This window comes from Spea bombifrons, chromosome 1, assembly GCF_027358695.1.
Source record: "Spea bombifrons isolate aSpeBom1 chromosome 1, aSpeBom1.2.pri, whole genome shotgun sequence".
Lineage (NCBI taxonomy): Eukaryota > Metazoa > Chordata > Amphibia > Anura > Pelobatidae > Spea > Spea bombifrons.
In genome coordinates, this window is record NC_071087.1 from 103,834,175 (window position 1) to 103,856,196 (window position 22,022).

General features: G+C 36.7%; 1 protein-coding gene across 2 annotated transcripts in view; it reads right to left on the minus strand.

Moving 5' to 3' along the window:
* Positions 1–1,038: 1,038 nt before the first annotated feature.
* Positions 1,039–22,022, minus strand: part of FRMD3 (FERM domain containing 3) — a 79,815-nt gene continuing 58,831 nt past the window's right edge. For both annotated transcript variants that reach the window (XM_053467052.1, XM_053467059.1), the window contains 8 exons: positions 18,487–18,574; positions 16,641–16,729; positions 15,841–15,904; positions 14,691–14,779; positions 13,990–14,064; positions 13,275–13,343; positions 12,320–12,447; positions 1,039–2,371 (listed from right to left, as the gene is read on the minus strand). In XM_053467052.1, the coding sequence (XP_053323027.1) occupies positions 1,773–2,371; positions 12,320–12,447; positions 13,275–13,343; positions 13,990–14,064; positions 14,691–14,779; positions 15,841–15,904; positions 16,641–16,729; positions 18,487–18,574 (1,201 nt within the window). In that variant the 3' untranslated portion in view covers positions 1,039–1,772. The remainder of the gene's footprint in view (positions 2,372–12,319; positions 12,448–13,274; positions 13,344–13,989; positions 14,065–14,690; positions 14,780–15,840; positions 15,905–16,640; positions 16,730–18,486; positions 18,575–22,022) is intronic.

Genomic DNA, 22,022 nt, shown 5'->3' on the forward strand with positions numbered 1-22,022 from the left:
TTAAAACCCAAATTATTTTACATGATGGATCTGTGCATTTTCTGCTAAAAGATCTTCATGACATCAGAGTGGGCTGTGTAGTTCTATTCTGTCATACTAACATTTGCCAAAAGATGATGTTCTTCCCCAAACTGTTTTAAAGAGTGAAACAAACTCCAGCAAGCATATGTAAGGTGAATAATTAGCATAAAAAAGCAAGATCAATAAATTGTTGAGAAATGTAAGTAAATGATCAGCAGCCTATGAAGCAATGGAATGAGTGACATTCATCAGTTGGTTTTTTTAACCTTTTTTGACAACTTAGTTGACAAAAATATGACAAATTAAATTGAACAACCACATTTTATATCCAAAAAGATCATTTTTTATTTTTTTTTTAATTAGCAAAGTTACTTGGTATTTTTGTTGAGTCTCTTTAGATAATGATGTCTGTTCACTAAAGGGAGAGATTGTGTGAGAGAAGAGTTTCAGCTCCTTGAGTTCAGTATACATCATGGCCATCCACTGTCAGCGAGCTTCTACCACACAAAAAAAACTTGGCTGGCCTGTATAATGCCTAGTTGAATCAGAGTTCCACGAACTCCCCTGACCCATTGAACAATACAATATGCAGGGCCAGATCAGCCTTCTTGCTGGAGAATCCTGGCGGTGTTGGCCCTTCATAATGAATGGTGAAGTAAGGCAGTTGAAACCATATCTCTCCTGAAAACTTTTCCATTAGTGAATAAAGCCCAATGTCTCTACCAACCTTAGCACCTCAGTAACATGACACAGAACATTCTATTCTTGTCATTTCCTATCCCTTAAAGCTTCATTCTAAATCTGAGAAATACTTAATAGAATTCTGTTCATAACCTCCTTAAAAGTCACTTCAAACACTTTTCCCCCACTTACTTAGCCCATCAATCACTTACCTCATTCGGGCACTAACGCTATTTATGGCTAAAAAAAAAATTTAGGTACCTTAATTGAGATCCAATCCCCACTGCATTTTGCCAGTCTATTTTTGCTGTGTTTGTGATGACCTTAATGTATATATTTTTTTCTTCCATTTTCTTTACTAGTCATGTAAATTCTCTAACGTACAAATATACCATTTATTTCCTGAAAACAGGACAACTTATTACAAAGAAAAAAAGATCAGAAAATAAGATATTGCCATACATAGAAAATAACAATAATCTCAACATGCTTTTTGTGCATTTATCTTTTAGGTCTGTACAATTTCATAAGTTAAGAAGACTTATCTGTTTGCTACAAATTTACCAAAATATTTAAACACGTAAAAAGTTAAGAAAAATAAGAACAGCAAAAAATGTTGCTTGTATAGGTCTCGATTAACCCTTCTACTGCATGGGACACCTGCACACACTTTCTTTTTCTTGATATTACCCAGCAGTTAAGGGATATTGCACTGAGGTTTATATTTAAAATAACTTTTCCAGTCTGGGCAAGGACTATTCTTTAAATATGCTATGTGCAGTTAATTCCACTTCAACAGAATATCCACAGCTAAAATATTTACATAATTGTCTAATATACAGGAAAAATAGCAAAAAAAGAATAAGATTAAGAATTTTACATTGCACACTTGTTTTTGGTAAAATTTCCCTTACTGGTTTAGTGAAAAATATAACATTATATATATATATATATTCCAAGGGGTAACTGCCCTATACTTCGTAGATTAGTTTTTATTTGTGATATTTATGGTATAGTGAGAAACAAAAAACAATGAATATAACCCTTCAGTCATTTGACATAGTCACTTTTTATGAACTGCTGAGGAGATGCAGTGCTGCACTAACTTTACACGCAATCCACTTCCGCAAAGGGCAGTAGTACTCGTTATGGAACTGCTCAAACTCTGGTGTCTGACGTATTTCATGGAGGAAAGAAATGTCAATGTTGGACTCCAGCAGAATGAGGAGCAGTGGGAGAACCACCATCAGCAGGCCCAAAGCCACCAGGATCAGTCTGGAGAAACTCTTCAGGAATGCGTTCAGCTGCATGTTCCCCATTAGAACATTGTAGCTCCAGCTCAGTGCTTTCCTGGCTTCTTTCATTTCTTCCTCCTCTGCAATCAGAAACGCATGTTCATCTGCCTCTAATTCCTCAAATGAATCAATGTCATCTCTGTCATGTTCTGCCCTAACGGGACTGTTAAAGAGCATTTCAACCCCCTCATCTATTGGGGTGGGCAACAAGCTAGCACTGGGGTTATACACCTGCTCTGATATTGTTAGTGGCTCCTCTTTTATACTCTCTTCCTCATCGATTTCGATGTCTGTTGCTGCCTCTAATTCTCTGGCAGGAGAGTTGCCAGGAACTGGGAGAGAGTTGGCATCGTTTGTCTGTGAGATCACGACACCTAAAGAAGGGAGAGAAATCTCATTAGACACTAAGATCACTGCTGTAAAACAAAACATTTCACATTTCCAGATAACCAAAAGGTGCTGTTCCACCTACTCTGCTGAGTTTGATAATTTATAACTTTTGCCACTTATCATGTGACACAAAGCTAGTGCTGTTGGGCTATAGAGCTGTGTTGGTTTTTGTGATTAAACCTTCAGAGAAAAGAATACAATGACAGATGTGCTAAAGTGTATTTGCCTGCCATACCAGAAAATGCAGTTGATGTAATGTAAGTGGAACAGCAACTTTAAAACAGCGTCAATTAGTTGTTTTAAAAAACATTAGCATCCTGGGCTTTGTAGTGTAAGCTTAAGACTACGGAGAGAGAAACTAAATATCTTATATTTCAATAGGAGCTGACGAGTTAGTTCTTAAAAGCAGATGTTAAATCCCCTTGGCATAGAGTAAGTACACTGGCACTGTAGAATAACTTTCTGATTCTATTCCTGGAGTGAAAGCCCCCTATTTATCCAGCGCATTACTTTCCTATTTTATTTTTATTAGTTTGAGATTACACAGTTTGTATTTGCCCTGCTACTTTTTATGTGATGGGTTATGTTGTATTAATATATGATGTTCATCTTTTATGCGTCTGTTTTTTGATGTTTTCAACTAAGGCTTCAATCAGTGTAATTCCAGAAATTGAGGCACTAGATAGGGAATTGTGTGTAAAAGTGACAGTATCTGATTGCATAGATACAATTAATTAATGTGAATTTTACTTTAATAAGATCTGATTGGCCAGTCCTAGATTAGATCGTGATTTTTCTTTCAGTCTGATTATAGGAATTGAGGAAGCCCTTTAGTGTCAATGAGTGGCAAACATACTCACCTGGGACTCCCCACGATCCTTCAGTCCTCTGCAGACAAGGCATCATTGTTATACATTGTTCAACTCATCTCCAAAATATCTGGTTAATTCAATAAAGCTCTACTTAATCTTTTTTCCTATGATGACACCATTGCTTAGTTTTCCTGCTAAAACCTATGACAGCTAAAAAATGTATAGGTCACACTAAAATAGTATATACGTTAACTGTTGATATTAATTTCTGTGTTTTATCTGAGAACTAGAGAGGTGGCCACATCAGCTGCATATTATGTAAAATAATAGTAGATAGAGATATCTACAGCACTGACACACTGCGGAAAGAAAAGGGTCAAAGGGCACACTGCAAGAATTAATTGCCTCTCATGAAGATAAATTCCAACAGCCCATTGACCCATAATAATTATATGAGATTCTCAACACAGTTGTAAGCAAAGGAAACATATTAATCAGATCATGAACATTTGATTGTTTTTGCAGCATGTATGGTATTATTTTTTTATGGAATTATTATTGCTATTTATATAGATAGCGCCATCATATTACACAGCGCCAAACAATGGGAAAACAGGACATAACAAGTAGTATATAACATAACAATTCAACTTACAGAAACAAGGGGTAAGGAGGGCCCTGCTCAAACGAGCTTACAATCTAGAGGGAGTTATTACACAAGATGTAAAAGTGCCACTGTTAGGTATGGACCTGCAGGAGAGGGACTAAGAAGAGTGGGTAAAAGGAAGATAGGAGGAAGAGCTTTAACGTGCAAGTTTGTAGGCATCCCAAAGGATAAGGGCAGCCCTTGAGAAATCTTTCAAGCGTGTATGAGAACTAGAAGCACAGAACAAAGAGCACAGGACAGACAGAGATCATCAGATGAATGGAGAGACCGGGTGGGAGTGTATTTGGAGATGAGCGAGGAGATGTAAGTAGTGGATCCACTATGAACAGCTTTGAAAGTAAGAGTCAGGGTTTTGAAATTTTGAAGCACACAGGCAGCCAGTGATGAGACTGACAGAGAGGAGAGGTGTTAGTAAAGCGATGGGTAAGGAAGATAAGTCTGGCAGCAGCATTCATAGTGGACAGTAGAGGGGCAAGATGGGTATGAGGGAGACCAGCTAAGACAGGGTTACAATAAACAAGGCAGGATATAATGAGTGCATGAAAAAGAACCTTAGTGGCATCTTGTGTTCGGAAGGGATAAATGCGGGCAATGTTTTTAAAAGGGAGACGGCAGATTTTTGAAACAGACTGGATGTGGTGGGTAAATGAGAGGTCAGAGTCAAGGGTGACACCAGGGTTGCGAGCGTGAGGGGTCGGGGAGATGACTGCACCATTAACATTGAGGGAGACTGTAGAAGGAATGTTAGCATTTTAGAGAGGGAAGATGAGAAGTTAAGTTTTGGAGAGATTAGGTTTAAGAAAACATGCCGACATCCATTTAGCTACAGAGGCAAGGCAGTTGGTTACATGATCTAAGACAGAGTGAGAGAGATCAGGAGATGATAGGCAGATCTGGGTGTCATCAGCATACAGGTGGTATTAAAAGCCAAAGGTTGAGATTAGTTTGTCAAGTCAGGTAGTATACAGTGAGAACAGAATGAGTCATACAACTGAGCCAAGGGGTATACCAACTGATAAAGGAAGTGGAGGGGAAGCGTTACTGGAAAGGGAGACACTGAAGGTATGATCAGAAAGGTAGGATGTGAACCAGGAGAGAGCAATATCCCAGACACCAAGATCATCAAGTGTTTTAAGGAGAAGAGGGTTGTCCAAAGTGTCAAACGCAACACAAAGGTCCAGTAGGATTAGCATAGAGTAGTGGCCCTTGGATTTAGGAGTGAGGAGGTAATTAGTAACTTAAGTAAGGACGGTCACAGTAGAATGTTGAGAGTGGAATCTAGATTGAAGAGGGTCAATAAAGAGTTGCAGTTATGAAATGTAGTTATTTGACTGTATACAATTTGTTCATTAAGCTTGGAGGCAATAGGCAGTAGAGAGATGGGACCGTAGTAGGACAGAACAGTCGGGTCCAGGGGTAGCTTTTTAAAGATAGGAGCTATGGTAGCATGCTGAAGGAGGATGGGACAGATCCAGTAAGGAGTGGTGGAACATATTAGCTAACGTAGACACCAAGGTAGATGAGAGAGACTGGGTAAGATGAGAAGGGATAGGAGGGGGGACATGAGGATGGATAAGGGGAAAGAAGAAGAGCACAAACCTCAGTGACAAGAGGAAATCACTTAATTTAGAAGAGGAAGAAGAGTTCAGTGTATGGGAGAGTGCAGAGTCAGAGGGAGGGCAAGGGCAGCAGAAGGACTGTGCAGATTTTAAACATCTGATTATTTCAATTTTATTAGAGGCAATAAGGTTAGTGGAAGGGATAGTTGTCATAGGGCAAAGATGGGAATTGAAAGTATTGAAGAGGCGTTTAGGGTTATGAAGTATTGAAGAGGTGAAGTAGGTTTCCTTAGCAAGAGTGAGAGCAGAGAAGTGTTGTTCTGGTTTACAAGGAACAGAAAGGTGGTGGTTTAATTTGAAATAAAATAATTTTCAAACTGATGTTTGTTTTTATTTTATCATATAGACATAACTACTCCTTTATCCACAATATTAAAGGTGCTCTTCCACTTAAGCAACATATGAATTGTACCTGCTGGTCTGCTAAAACCATAAACCTTAGCTGATGTCCCAAGGCTTACATGGCTCTACAACTTTTTTCTGCCACCAATAGGAGACAATATATGTTTACCAATGTTCAAAAAACAAAGAAAAGTAAACAGCTATCTTGATGTCATGTTCAAAAAAACCTAATCAGTAAGGTTAGTAAGCACAAGAGCACATTTAACAACACAGCAACTGAGAAAGATAAATCTAACATTTTAAACAGGAAGATAAAAACTACAGACATAGCAGATTTCTTGCTATCTGAAACATTAATACTATATTATCCGATAAAATTGAAATAATATGTTGGCTTTCTTAAGCAAAAAATGCATGTCTGGAATGTATACAATTTTTCTATTAGTAGCTTCACTTACTTTAATCAGTTAGTCTTACTAAGCAACACTATATTATCTCAATCTCTACTCCAAATTCAAAGCAGGGATACATACTGTGTAGAAATGCAACAGAAACCTATAAAATGCCATGTTACCAAGGTCATATCAAAAGCATTATCTATTTACCATTATTCTTCGCTATAATCTTGGATCCAAACTTCAGCAAGCGAATGAACACCTCCTTATCAGAGCGATTTACCATGCGCATATAAATACTTTTTGTGGTCGTAATTTTCACTAAGACTTTCACCATGTTGACTTCAGGTTTAGAGTTGAGCAATGCAGAAGCTCTCTGGACACAAGCTATAAATGACTCGGTTCTGAATGTTTATAGTGAGTTGCGGAGCATGAGCAAAAGAATGGGAAGGTCATCTACACAAAGCTAGGGATTTGAAGGGAAGGATAAACTGAATTGCCAGGCTAATAATAACTATATGCATAATTCTTAGATTTAGAACTGTATTGTGCAGCCTTTCTCACTAAGCCACTTTTTATTTATAGATACCAACACAGGGTAAGTAATTGTAGTTAATTCAAACAAGTCACAAACATTGATATAGGGGGGATCATTAAAAAGGTCCACAGGTGATTTGCGTGTTCAATGTAATATAAAGCACCATAATAATGTTAGTGCATGTTTCATGTTTTCTGTAATACATGACTGCATCTTTGATGGCGTATTTATTAGAAACCGGTGGTAGATGATTTCCTCTTTCCAGAACTTTTTGCAACATGCATGCATGTAGCACGTGACAGCATCTATAGGTTGCCTGGTTCTGTGGAAGTTCTTGGGCATGAAAAGATTGCAGGTGATTTATGTGTACAAAAATATATGAATGCATAAATTGCGGGTCTCTTCCATGAAGGAAAGAACTTGTAACAAAGTCTTGTAATTTCAACAACAAACGACAAAGCTAGAATTCTGTATTACCTGTGTTTTATCCATAGAGCAGTGGATGCAACCGTAGCAGAGGTTACTAACTTGAGTTTTATGAAATATAAAATGGCACCACCCATATAGATCATTGGCAGATGGAGCAGGACAAGGTAATTCTTGCCCATTATATTCATCTACCATATGCAGCTGTGAATTGCTGAGATAATGTATGCAGAGCGGCCTTCTTTATGTCTATGGGGTCACTGAATGATGAACCCTCCTCTGTTGGAAGACAGGAGAATCATGTGATGGCAAAGTCCAAATCCTGGTCAATATGTGCACACTTCCTAACCACCGTGGGTGGAAAAGCAGGGCACTGATGGAACATGATTATTGCAAGCATATCCAAAATCAGCCTGTGGCATGGGCCACTATAATAACATTACTAAAAGTGAGAAATTAACATCTGGAACAGCGTGTCCTCCCCTAAATTAAAGCTTGGCCTCTGATCAAAGGATTTCCAGTCCCTTCCAGAGAGATTAGACACAAAAATCACCCCTAATACAGATATATTATTGTCTAGCTAGAAGACACAATGGTTGCATACCTGGGCTATGAATACAAAGTCTGCTATTGGAAAGTAGGACCACATAACCTGTATAACCACAGAAATAGCTTCAATCATGTCTGCAACATGTGCATGATTTTTGTTTCAATGCTGGATGGCATGAAAGTGTGATGGCATATGGTGGTCATAGCAAGTATTGAGAAATTATGATTTTCTGTATGTATTGACAGATTTTTTTTACTCTTATTAATGAAAATGATGCATGATTATTTTTTTCAGGATTTTTTAAATTATTTTATTTATTGTGTACTTTGACTTTTACAACCTATTGTACATGATGTCAGCTTTGGTTGGTTTGTTCATTGAATTGCTGCTGCATAATCATCTACACACTCATGCTAACATACATATACACTCACACTCACAGATACTTACATTAACACACTTCCACATACTCACACATTCATGCTAGCACATACTGTAGTTCCTCTCTCATACTTGCACGTACACATTCATGCTCACACAAACATACACATTCATGCTCACACATACAAATTAATGCTAACATACACTCTCCCTTTAACATACAAACATTCATACTCCCCCTCCCTTACACTCTCACTCATCCCCTCACTCGCCCCCTAACCTCACTAGCAGCTTTCTTTATGGCTGTATTGTGTTACGTGACCCCACTGCATGCCTGCCTCCCTGGCTAGTCTAAAATTGTTCACAAAGTGTTGTTCCGACCCAGGCCTTTCTAGGCCAGATCAGCCCTTTGTAAACAATTTTAGCCCGTGGCTTAATGGGGTGGAAACAGATCAACTCTCAAAAGTCGGTGGATGAAAATTATATTCTAAATATATTGATGCTGTCCTATTTACATGTAGTGGAAGAAGAGTCTTCCTGGGCTTAATGGATTTGGATGTAGTTGGTGCAAGTGGAGATGGAACTGATAGCATATGAAATTTGAAGAATGAGCTGGTGGCATTGAATCTTTTTAGCTGCAAGAAGTGCTAGAAAGATTTAGCTAGGTGGAATGGGGGCGGCGATGATACTTGGTGGTTGAAGTATGGAAAGATAATGGTGAACTGTGTGGATGTGGTGCAATCAGCATGAAGTAAAGGTGATCTGATGCTAAATGCAGCTAAATCTGGTACCAGTAAACTAGCTATAATAATATTTAAGCTATGACATGCAAAGAGCAAATCCACTACTATTCAAAAAATTTGGGATCAATCAGAAATGTCCTTGTTTTTAAAAGAAAGCAAATTTTGTCCATTAAAATAACATCAAATGGATCAGAAATACAGTGTAGACATTGTTAATGTTGTAAATGATTTTTAATGGAATATCTCCATAGGAATACAGAGGCCCTTTATCAGCAGCTCATATCACTCCTGTCTTCCAATGGCAGGTTGTGTTCGCTAACCCAAGTTTAAGTTTAAAAGGCTAACTGATCATTAGAAAACCCTTTTATGATTATGTTACACAGATAGACATGTCCTTGTTTTCCATGAAAACAGCTAAGTGACCCCAAACTTTTGAATGGTAGTGTATTTCCAAGAGAATGGATCTGGCATGTATTATGCAGATCACGTGTGATGCAAGATATTCTGGATGGAGAAACCAAGGATATAGATGTCTTGTAAACATACCACATGGGCATGAAAAAACAGAGCTGTGGGAGTTACAAAGCATGAATATTTGCATAAGGCCATGTGATTCTCGTTCTATACAGAATGCATGGTTTGCCAAGTAATCCAGAGCAGAACTTCCAAAATGGTAGATCTCTGGCTGTAGTTAAACTATAATTACTATGGGCCTCTGCCAACATCTAATTGGCTGAGAATCTTGGAATTTGTAGCTGATCTACCTTTTGGCCACATGGGTCTGTAAAGAAGAAGCTTAGAGAAAATATATATTAATGCAATTTTAATTCTTGCTTTATTAATATCAAATAATTACTGGGCAGAAGTTAATGATTAGACTTTACACTTAAGCATAAGTGTTGCGTCCAGCCTGTGCTTGACTACCAACATGTGGCTGAGAGAGAACCATATATTGTGAGAGACAGCTGCCAACAATAAATTAAAGGACATGGTTCAAGGCACAGGCTTGTTGGAAGCACTGGTTTGCGAGCAGGTCTAATATGCTGCGGAAAGTCATAGCAGAGCACACACAAGAAGGAGGGGTATGGCTTTGCAGGCAGGATGCAGCACTGGAAGTAATGACAAGCAGGAGAAGATAAAAGAGGTCCAAAGACAATAAAACACAAAAGCATCTTTATCAGCAGACTGAGAGCACAGGTAAGGCAAATAGTAATACATATAAAAAGAGCCTAAACTCACACAAATGTTTTCTAGGCTGGAATGGAAGTCCTTTGCTCAGCTGCAGGCTTTCTCTGGGGGTCTCGGAGGAAAAGTCAAGAGGTCAGACGCAGTTTTCTGCGTTCGTTTGGCCAGATATTTGTCTAAAGAGGTGCTGGAGCTACTTTCTCCAAACTTATAAAAACCCTTCAGAGAGCAACTAACATCTATATTAACTAAGGTAACATTATTTTTATTATGTACAAATATTTATTGGATTGTAGTAGCGCTGATTCTGTTATCCCTTAAACTTGAGGGGTATGACTCTTTTTAAAACTATAAATGAGTCCCTTAAATTATCAAGAAATTAGCAAGAGATCCCAAGTTTCTTTGTAGTTATCTACATATGCATCAAAGCAGCATTTCTATGTTACATTGGTCCTGCACCAAAGGATTATACAGCTGATGAGAGAGGGCAATGGGGAATTAAACGTATACATGCCTCACTGTCTCCTTAATATTCCAAAAAACTTTCTTTTGTTCACTAAGGAATTCAGCAGGAGCTATCAGGTAACTACTTTGCTTTTTGGCTTACTAAAGACGTTAGCAATTAAATTACCAAAAATCACAATTTGTTTCAGTGATTGAACCTTCTTTTTTTTTAAAAAAAACTTATTGATTATAAATAAAAAAGCAAATGTCATGAAATGTAGAAAAAGATAGCACTGTGACAAATGTGTTGGAGAACTGGAAATGGCATATATTAATGTTATGCAGTAATGGACATGCAATGGATCTACCCTACTGAAGAACATCACAATTCTCATACAAAACAGTGATTCCATACATTACCCAACACTAATTACATACAATTAAATATTTTACACCCAAAAAGCTAGCCTTTTCCAAACAGATTTTTCATAATGGATTATTTTAGTGGACGAGAACCATAAGGTCAAGTAATAAAATATTTCATGCACAGCGATAATTTTAAAAATAATTGCTAACAATCAGAGCTGGAAATCTCCATTAGCCCACTCACCTGTGATGACAAGTAAGGACAGTTACTAGGTGGTGTAGGTAAAGGGTGTGATTTTAGCTATACTTAACTACCTAATAACTTAGATACAAAGATGGTGACATCACAAAAGAACCAATCTCCTTATCTACTGTGCCCTATATAGGATAATTTTATGCACATACTGTATCTACTTTATGTAGGGTAGAATTTTGTCACACTACCCTTCAGTTGTTCACCTTCTAACTTTAAAGGTGCATTTCCATCTTAAAATACTACCAAATAAGCGCAGCATCATGTAGAGAGAAACCTGTCTTTTTATTTTTCTCCTTAATGCTCCCCGTTACTTAAAAAGCCCTCCTCTATATATTACTAGATACTAGCATCCTTAGTAAATACTATAAATAACAATGAAGCAGAGAAGCAGGAATGTCTGGTATATTGATTCTTTTTCGACTTCTCATGCTAGTCTATGGAGAAATGATTGGGACTCGTTCCTCAACCTAAATGTTATGTTACATAAACCACTAGTAGTCTTATCAGTGAAAGGAGACCTTTTTTACCATCAACTACACTCTACACTTGTTAAAGATGAAGCAAAATAACACTCACTGCACCGATTACCAGTATGACCGATGATCTGAGTGTACAGATCTACCACCCAACTGCAGAAAGTCTGTAAAAACATTCTTACACTGAATGGTCTTTAAATAATGATTGCTTCTATTACAATTTAAGATTGCTCTAAAATAATTGTCATTAAAACAGTTTGTTTCCTTGTCTCTCTCCAAAGCATTACAATTGTGAGCATAAACAAACTCAACTAGTTCTGTTCTAACTCTGTAACTCACTGAACCCTGTAAGTTTCTCTTGTAAATCAAAACCACCCTTCAAAGTGCACTACACTCATCTGGCCCCATCAATCAGATATCCAACACTTCATTTTAGCTACAGAAAAGGTCCAACAATTTGGACAGTACACAAAAAGAGTCGTTTGACATGCAAAAAAAAAAATAATTTGTAGCATATAACTATAAATGATCTGTGTACTTTTGATATGTAGTATTGGCTCTGTAGTCCATGGAACTACAGGTCAAGATTGGGATACCATAAGGTCAAGTAGTCAATAAATACATTGACAGGTTGAAGAACATCAGCCTACCTCTCAGATGGCTAAAAAAATGGAATAACCTTGGCATAAAAGTAGATTGAAGTTATAACACTACAATTTACTACATATTTACCTTCATCTGGTTGTGCATGGTCTTCCTCTTCTTCATTCGGTGATGGAATTAATGGCTGGAGGGGCTCCATGTTGATTATAAGCTGCTTGTTTAAGGAATACGAACTGCGACTGTGGGGTATGAGAGATCTAACAATGCAAGGTAGACAATGTTAGCTGGACATCACACCAAAAAAAGGTTTTAGTGATAAACCACTGAGAGACTGGAAACTTTCATAAGTAATAATAACAAAACTGAAACATTTAGGTTTGGAGGGCTTGATCCAGTATGATTTATACAATGTATGTGTATCAATTACTGACATCCTCTTTATATTTAAAATTGTGAGTGTAAAAATGCCTTGTAAACAGGAATTTATCTAACATAATTAGGGACAAATATTTTTAGGATGTATTAATTTAGAATGGGAATAAATTGTTAACTATGAGCAAATATTATGAAAATTATCTGTTTCAATGTGTTTTCACAAGTCATCATTGTTCTAAAATTTTTATTTATATTTTACTATGTTATGTTTAAAATGTACATGTAGGGATGAAGTTTTTTTAGGCTTATCCTGGTTCCTGTGGTTTTTCAAGATTCATGTATAATCCACTCAGGGACTTTATACAGATAAATCAAAAAGCCATTATTAATCTCTTCCACAAGCAGGATATTGATCCAGCAAATCATAAAGAATAAACTATGAACCAGTATCAATAAAAGATTGTTCTAGATAGTTTTCCTTCCTGAAAATATGAGGTTTATGCCAATGCCATCACAAATTGCATGTTAATAGACTACAATTTTGTGAATGCTGGTACCCTACTTCTTGTCCATTATTATTCAGTTGTGCAATATGTTTCTTTATTTTTTTCTTAAGAAAACCTTTACACAATTCATTACACATGGGTCAAGGTGTAAAAGCATAAAAACACAAAAAGAATTTAATTTTACAAAAAAATCCCAGCCGTACCTATGTACTTCCGGAGGGTCCCTCTGAATTTTGCAGCTTGCATCTACAACCTCTTTCGCAACTTTTCCACTGTATAAAAATTAAAAGTTGTCTTAAGTTCATAGAAAACATTTGGGATGGAAATAAATGGTACACTAAATCCTGTATTATTGGAAATGTAGTTACGCCTGATTTCAACGTGACATTATCTGTGTGTATCGAGAAAACAAGTATACAAATATGCAAGCTGTTCATACAGGAATTATAATAGTGAGCTACCTTTTGTTTCCTATTAGTGTATTCACCTTATAAGCACATTAAGGAGCTCAATAGGGCTCCATAATGAGCAAACATTGAACTTGTGTTTAGTATAGAAAAGTGAATTCTGTGACATGTCCTCAAAATATTTTAATTGCAGACTTAATACACTGGAAATAGTATAAAAAGTGGGGAAAAAGGGAACTTTTGACTTTGACTGTGTTTGGCTATTTACCACGGCTTCTAACAGCTCCAGCTATGAAATACATTTCAATACAATAACAATGAGCTGTTTACATCAGGATCTGCGCAAATGCAAATTTTTGTCTATTCTGTCCATTAAAAACTGACTAGGTTGCAATATTGTTGCCACACATTACAAAATATGATAGTTATGCCATAGTGTAGAGATCATTTTAATGCAAAAGCTATTTTATTGTTAATTATACAAACAATAGGCATGCACTAGGATACCTACCAATACCGGAATCGACTCCCTTTAAAAAATATATTGCTGCTGGTCATTGTCTTCACTTGACTTGATTTTGCATATCTAAAAACAGAAAAATTACCAGAAATATATATTAGCTGAAGTATTTTTTTCTCACTTGTCCTTTTCATGCAGACATTAGAATAAAAAAGCAAATGTACTGCAGGTCACCAGAAGCTTGTTTCCTAGAGACCTAATGGCAAAAAATGGTGCTTGCATATAGTACACGATTTTTACAATGTGTATCAAAGAAAAAAATTAGGTCAAATGCATGAATAAGTGATGCTACCAGAGCCCAGATCTCAACATCATTGAGTCTTTCTAGGATCACATAAAGAGAGAGAGGAAACTGAAACTGCCTTAATACAGAGAAGAACTGTGGTTAGTTGTCCAAGATGTTTGGAACAACCTCACTGCCGAGATTCTTTAAACTGCGTGCAAGCCTACCTAGAAGAATTATTGCTGTTTTGAAGGCAAAGAGTGGTCACACCAAATATTTGCATTTTGTTAGATGATAAAAATAACATGTCTAATTTTGAACGTATTCTTGCTTTACAGCAATTAATTTCACACCTGCCTAAAACTATATATATATATATATATAAAATGAATTAACTTTATATGAATTTGAAACACTCTAACAAACTCAAATACAGTAAAACAATTTAATTCTAGAAAAACACCCTTACTTGTAAAAGGCTTGGTTCTCCACGCCACATTTCCACAAGTGCTTACAGGCCGCTGGTGTCGAGGTGTGAAAGGTTAAAACGTTTTTTTTCTGGTGAGTGGAAAACAAGAACAAATCCATGCATAAGAAAAAAAGTGAGCGTAAAGCAATGCATTTCTATGGATTACGTTCTCTTGGTTATGTGGGTAAAGGTTAGAGAGATCACTCGCGTGAAATATACAAACGTTCATTTTGAAAATGCCTAACAGGCTTCAGAAAATAACCAAAGTAAAATATCTCCAAGTTTTCCCACTGAGATCGTTTTCACACCATTGTCCTGAGTTGGTTTCAGGAGCTGCTAGCAATTTCCTATGCCAGTGGAGTTATTTCTACCTTTATATGATAATATGTAACAGCATGTGTGGGTACGAGACCAGCTATGTCATTCATTCTTAGAGCTGCCACCTTTTCTTAAAATAATAATTATTAGCCCATGTCTCATTTAGCTGCTCAGTGATGACCGCATCCACATATCCTGGCAGGGATACATTTTTTTTAATTCCAATCCCTATTCCAATGGAAAGACATCAAAAAGAAGGAATTGGTTTTCTTCGGTTAGCTTGGTTAATAGGCAGACACAATAAGAATAAGTAATTGTTGGCAGTAATGAGAAGGACATTGTGAATTATACAAAGGGAGATGAAATGTGCAGTCTTATATTCGCCACACTGAATGACTTTAAATTACATCTTTAACAGAATTCAATAGGTGAGGCATTTTACTGTTCCTGCCTAATTGAGTAACACACTGCTATCTTTATATTAGCAAGAACTCATTTCCGTTATTGACTTTTTTGTATTATGTTTTTTGTACCCATTTGTCTACCCTACATTGTATCCTTCACAGTGGATTAGTCTTCTGTGAGATAATATGTTTCTCCATTATATTTCCCACGGAACTTGACAAATCAGCTCTGACAACAGCTATGACTTAGCATAATAAAATGTTTCATTTGCTAATATTTAGTACTTTACTTATTCCACTTTTGTTTTAAGGAAAACTATTGCATAAAAGTGGTTCCTAGAACACAATAAGATGTTTATAGTTTATGAAGTACAGGCCTCTATCATCATTGGAAGGTAGCAGAGCAGGTGCCTAACTTAAACACTTACCTCCTTCTGCAATACAACAACATAAAATGTCTTCCCATCAAACTTCAATTTACAGATATCCGGCCTACAAAGGAAAAAAAAAGATGGGGGTATGTGACATGCTCTTCAGATGCTGTACCACGTTTGCAGGCAGTGGTGATCATGGGCCGGTTTGGTGATCTGAGGACCTCACCAGCTTGGCCCATTGAGAAGCAGAAAATATCTGTGCTCAATCAAACCTCAATCAAAGCTCCCACGCAACTTAAGACCTAATGAAGTGGAGTGCTGGGATATTATGCTGGCAGACATGGGACATTCGGGGAAGTATGTTTTAATACCTGGTTCTGACCCCAATCCCCAACACACATGAAACAAGGGGTTGCAGTAAAGGTAACTACACATTCTTTTATCACAAACACATTTACTAGAATGATCTACAGCTTGTTCTTTTTTGTTTTAGTAAAACTGTTATGGAGACATGTGATTCAAAAGTTTATTTATCTATGAGAAATAATATCATTTATCCTGATATCAAGATTTTAATAATTTTAATTTTTATTTTATCATTTAACATTTAATGCATTATTTTAAAGGAAAAATACATAAGTACCATAAAATATATTTAGTGCTCCAAACTATAAAATGTAAGATTTGTGTAAAAGAAACAGATTTGCTTTAAGCTAGCAAGAGCCAGTATTATGGCATTCTACTAAATATTGTTCTTTTTCTACATTTTTTCTATGTTTCATTGCAAAGAAACCGGAGGCTCAGAGTCTTTAATAGCCATAAGCAGGATGCTTGTATAAAGGAAAGTTCCTCACCATTTTATAAGATGCACTCTCTTGTTACCCTGGAAAACAACAAAACCTGCGGCGGTATATCCAAGAAATGTTGTGGTCCCAGTAGAATCCTTGAAAAGAAACCAGCACAGACACATGAACATACAGCTGTCAAATGAAAGGGATATCATATGTGCATCAGTCAGAAGTCTTCTGTATGAATCGATGCTTTTTCTATGAAGTCCTGCCAGAAAAGATGACTATAGTACAATAATGTCCCTTATTTAGGATAGAATGGGATTGTATTATGTATTATGATATAATGACCTAGCATTCTTGTTTGCAAACTACACCAACCATAAAGCACTTTCCATCTCCAGTTCTTGTGTAAGTAAGGCCACTTTAGATATATTTAGATGAATATATGGAGGATAATACAGAAGCGAGTCATATTATTTGTAAAAGAAGATTTGCAACTATTAAAAATTAAAAATTGCACACTTTTTTTCTAACGTGTAAATCCTTTATAAACTCTTAAACCCCTTTAAGAGTCAATTCTTTAAACATTTATTGATAGTATAAAAAGTTGCTTGTAACGTATGTGCCTATTGTACATTACTTCCAACTATTACATCAATGAAGTGTGATCATTTTTAGGATAATAAACAAGAAAGCTCTTCAGTTCTACTTCCCACATTATATTTCCCATTCACATGATAACTATCGTGACATTTTCCCTATAATTCTTTATATACCATCATTATTGAACTGATAATAATAGTGTTTTTATAACCCCCCTCCTGTCTAGACAACATTACTAACCTACTTACTATTTCCCCACATCAAGTTATTATTGTTCAGTATGTTTTAATCAATGTTATTTTCATTAAGCGTGTATGAAGGTGCACATATCTTATTCAAGTGGTCCGACTAGTGAGAAATCATGCAGTTGAACTTATTATCAGGATCAGATGTGTAGTTTTAAACCTGCAGCTCAATATTATCTTGGGTTTTTATGAATAAGTAACATGGGGGGTTATATGAATAAAATGCTCTTTTGGTTGTTTGATAATAATAATGTATTTGTATGGCCTTGTGTCAGTCATAAAGTTTAATGACTTTACCTAATGATGGCAACAAAATGACTCAAATAAACATTTCAGGATGTAAAGATATCCTGACTGAAATCGCTTGTATTGAAGCAGGTATTTCAATTGAGACATATCAAAGAGAACAACACCAACTTGTATGTTGAAATATCCTTAAATTGGAGTAGTGGATGAAGGGGTGAACTTGCTCTAACTGGGATACTAGTTGTTACAAGGTTAAAATTCGGAGGTAAAAGTGTTAATGATTTGCTGCAGCTCATGGCTGTATAAGGATTAGGATGTGTGCACCCTTCTAGTAGGTACATTTTAAATTGCTTGGCATACGAATATTGACTGGTTTTTGTTCAACAAACAGGATGTTTAAATTTGCTGAAAGCAGCTGTTTTGGGCTGAATACAAACTTTTCTTTTTTGTTCATCAACCTGGCTTCCAGTCTCCTTCCCTGCTGAGCTCTCGTTACAGACTCTCTAATACCGAGGGTCAAAACCTTGACAGTTCCCAGGTAGGTGTATTTGTGTGATTCAAGCATTAATGACTACAAATTTAGACCAGCTCTGCACCTGGTCTCTTAAAAAGCTAACACTTTGAGGTGTGATTAGGTCACACATTAATAGCTCTGCTGCCATCATAGGTGTGAGTTTTCATAAGAGTCACACGTAGGACTTTCACATTTGTTTAACAGGATGTGGAAATAGCTTCTCCATTGTAATAGCCAAGAGTTAAGACCCTAATCCCCAGTCACCAGACATATCAAACTATGTTGCAAACAACTGTGCTACCTTGCAAGGATGAGGATCCACGCCATAGGTTTCCAGGGAATGTGCTTTCAACAACAAATTAAATTCGGCAACAGCTGGGCTCTGACCTCTGTAATGATAAGAAAGGACAAAAAAATCTCCATTAGCATTTTTTCCTCCATGGTAAGCAAAACATGTCCCTCAAAGAGTGCACTTTATCTTTTCAGTACATTTCAGTGTTATTCTTGAAGATACATATCATATGGGCACCTAGACTATATTTAGTCTGTTTAACTGTCGTCAATGCTCCATATTCTGCCAGCTAAATGCTTCTTTGACTGGGTGGTCAAGTTGACACATCTTCCAGTTAGGGTGATCACATCAGCGATGTTTTCCAGGACACATGTATGATTTACATATTGATGAGCAGCCCAGGTAAAGTGCTGCCCTGCAGTATGCAGGATGTATAGACTCATGGAATGGAACCAATTAGTCAGCTATGCATCCTCCATACTGCAGGCCAGCACTTTATCTGGGCTGGTTAGCAATATGTAAAAATATATATGCGCTCTGAAAAACATGGCTGATGTGGTCACCCTACTTTCAGTCCTTCTGCCAAAACACAATGGCTTCTACTCACAGACATGGAATACTTTAACTCTGTAGGGTACTGAAAGTGCATTTTTTGGGCATGATGAGTCAGGAAATGGTGAAGCAGAATTAGTTTGGCTTCAAAAGGTTTTATGTTCTGTGTGCACCATGGAAAGGTAAGTTGTGTAAATTGAGGTCCACGTCTTAGCATGGTCAAATACAAAAGCAACATATGAACGAGTGCATTGTGCCCCTGGGAGAGTTGTGTTTTCTTACCCTTTGAGCCACAGAGTTGGGTACTAAAAGAATTTATTCTTGCCGTAAGAATGTCACGGTACAGCAGGCGGAATCTTTTATTAAATGGATGTCCTGGGATAAGCTTATCTCTCCTGAAAATGAATTCACTATTTGTATTTGTAGGTTGCCAAGTGAAGCTGCAGCAATTGATGTTTCTGAGCTATTTCCTCTTGAGGATCTTCACATTTAACGGGGCTTTCAGATTGTGTTTCATCCTCTGAGCACAGTTTCTAGTTATCATCCCACTGCCGGTATGCCATGTATGTTAATATGACTAATCCTGCTAATCAGATAGCGTTTTTCTAATTGACTAGTGGAATGAATTTACAAATCCCTGTTTTATTATTGGCAATGATAAAGCTCACTGTGTATGGCTTCATCTCATATTTCCACGTGATCTGCCTTAAACCTGTTCTGCCATATCTGAGAGACTAATATCTCTCAGAGAAAAATATCTAAAACATGATGATATGTGGACCAACAAATATCACAATTGTATATGTCTCTGCCATTCATTTTCTAAGGGGCCCTTTAAACTGATGGGGGCCCTAGTCAGCTACTTATTCTGTTCACGTGGCAATGTCACCTATGCTCTTACTGAAGGTTAGGTTGTATATATTGTTTAAGGAGAGGTGTTTGTGTCATTTGGTAGCTAATACGTCAATATATTAGTAAACATAGTCCATGTCTGTGATACTGACCTCTAGAATATATATATAGTAGTACTTTAAAATACTATAACAAAAAATCAGTTTCCGTCCCTGGAAGAAAACCATATTGGTAGACTTCTGTTTCTACAGCTGCAGCAGGAAAGCTCAGCTGCTTTTTGGTAGAAATGACATCATAGTGACCCCAGAAAAAAAAACTGTTTTAGAAGTCAGAACCTAGATATAGCTAAGCCTTTATTCCTGATTGCATGTTGCTAATGCTGCTTCTCCCCATGGAAGGAGAAACATTTTTTTTATAGAAATGAAAACATGCATAAATAAATGTCTTCAATTATGCCAATTTTTAGCGCAGCAATCTGGTGGTAACTGGTGGTAAGCATATCATCATGTCTTGATGCCTTCAGTACAGAACTAAACCCAATCCCCATCAAGATATTTTACTAATAAATAGTGAGGAAGGAGACAAAAGTGCTCCAGCATTCAATGTCCCATCACAAAGTTCAAATGGATTCTTATGGGAAGTTATAGTTTGTGGTATGATTTCCTGAAATTGTATCTTTTCTATAAATTTTTGGCCAAGGACTTTAAAGCCATGGGATGCTCAAGCTACTTCCCCTCACAGGTTTAAGGTTATCAGCAGGTCCTTATTACTTTATCATTAAAACGTAATTTATTCATTACTTTTAGAGCGTCATTTTCTACTGCAAAGAGGTTTTTACACCTAGAAAATAACATTACTTATGAGTAGGATAAGCAGCAATAATTTTCCAATTATAAGGGAAGCATTTTTATTCTTTAAACCCCGGGAGCCTCCGGGGAGCAGATTATAAAATGTCACAAAACCTTTTTTAAATGACAAGGACACAAGCGACTGAATCCAAGTCCATTTTTATCAAGAAAAATTGGGCTGGATTATATTATTACGATTTGTCACAATAGGGCAATGTATAAAGAGAATTCTATTGTAAGTCCCTATAGCAACGTATAGCAACCAATGGAATATTTTTGCTTTTATTACTCCATACCAGAATTGTTTTTCGGAAAAAAAGCCCCCGCTTTTTTGTTGGTGACTGCCTTGTTAAGCCCTTTTCTCCACATTATAATGTGACTTTACCATTTATAAGTTAAGTAATAAACAATTGGCCACGCTCAACAAAAAGGTAGACAACTAATAACATCAACAAATGTCAGCCTTACTGTATCCAAACTAAAAAAAAAAAGATTATTCAGATTATTATGATTTTTTTTATGTTTTTTTCTTAATTTGAAACAGCTGTGTGCATGTATAAAGCCTATGTAGGTCTTCTAATCGAGTTCTGCCGCAGGCTGCTCAATCAGGTGTGGAACATCACTATTACAGCGTACAAAAAGACCCACCGGCAACCTAATGTATAAAAAGTATATCCAAACAAGATAAATATCAGGAAACTATATTTCTAAAGGCCAACTTCTCAGCTCCATCTCAAAAACTCTTAAAATAGTGTGATATTCACATTAGTTACATGGTATACATCCATATTTGTTCCCTTACTTTCTTCAGTCTAATAACATCTTATGGTCGCAAGGATGTTATTTGTAACTCTGTACTCTCCCCTTTTGTAACAGCGCTACATAGATACTATGTAATGTAATATAAAAATACGGGACAAAGCTGTCAGCTGTAGCTAAGACAGTATGGCAAAAACCATTGCTTACCATATGGCTCACTTTTTCAACAGGTTTAATTTTTCAACAGGTTTTGTTTATTACATCAAGTTTTATCAAAAAGAATGTATTAATTCACACTGTACTCTCCTCACCCGAGTTAAATATTTACATATTTAGACTATGAGACTAAGATCCAGATCCCCGCAGCGATGCAGGGGACCTGGATCCTCCTGTGTTATGCTCCCCCAACTTACCGGTGCTTCTGAGTCCCCGGTGCTTAGTCCGGGCAGCGCGTAGAGCAACTTCCGCTCATCCCCATAATATGCCTTTTAACCCCCTAAATGCCAGAGTGGCATATAGGGGTATAAGGCAATT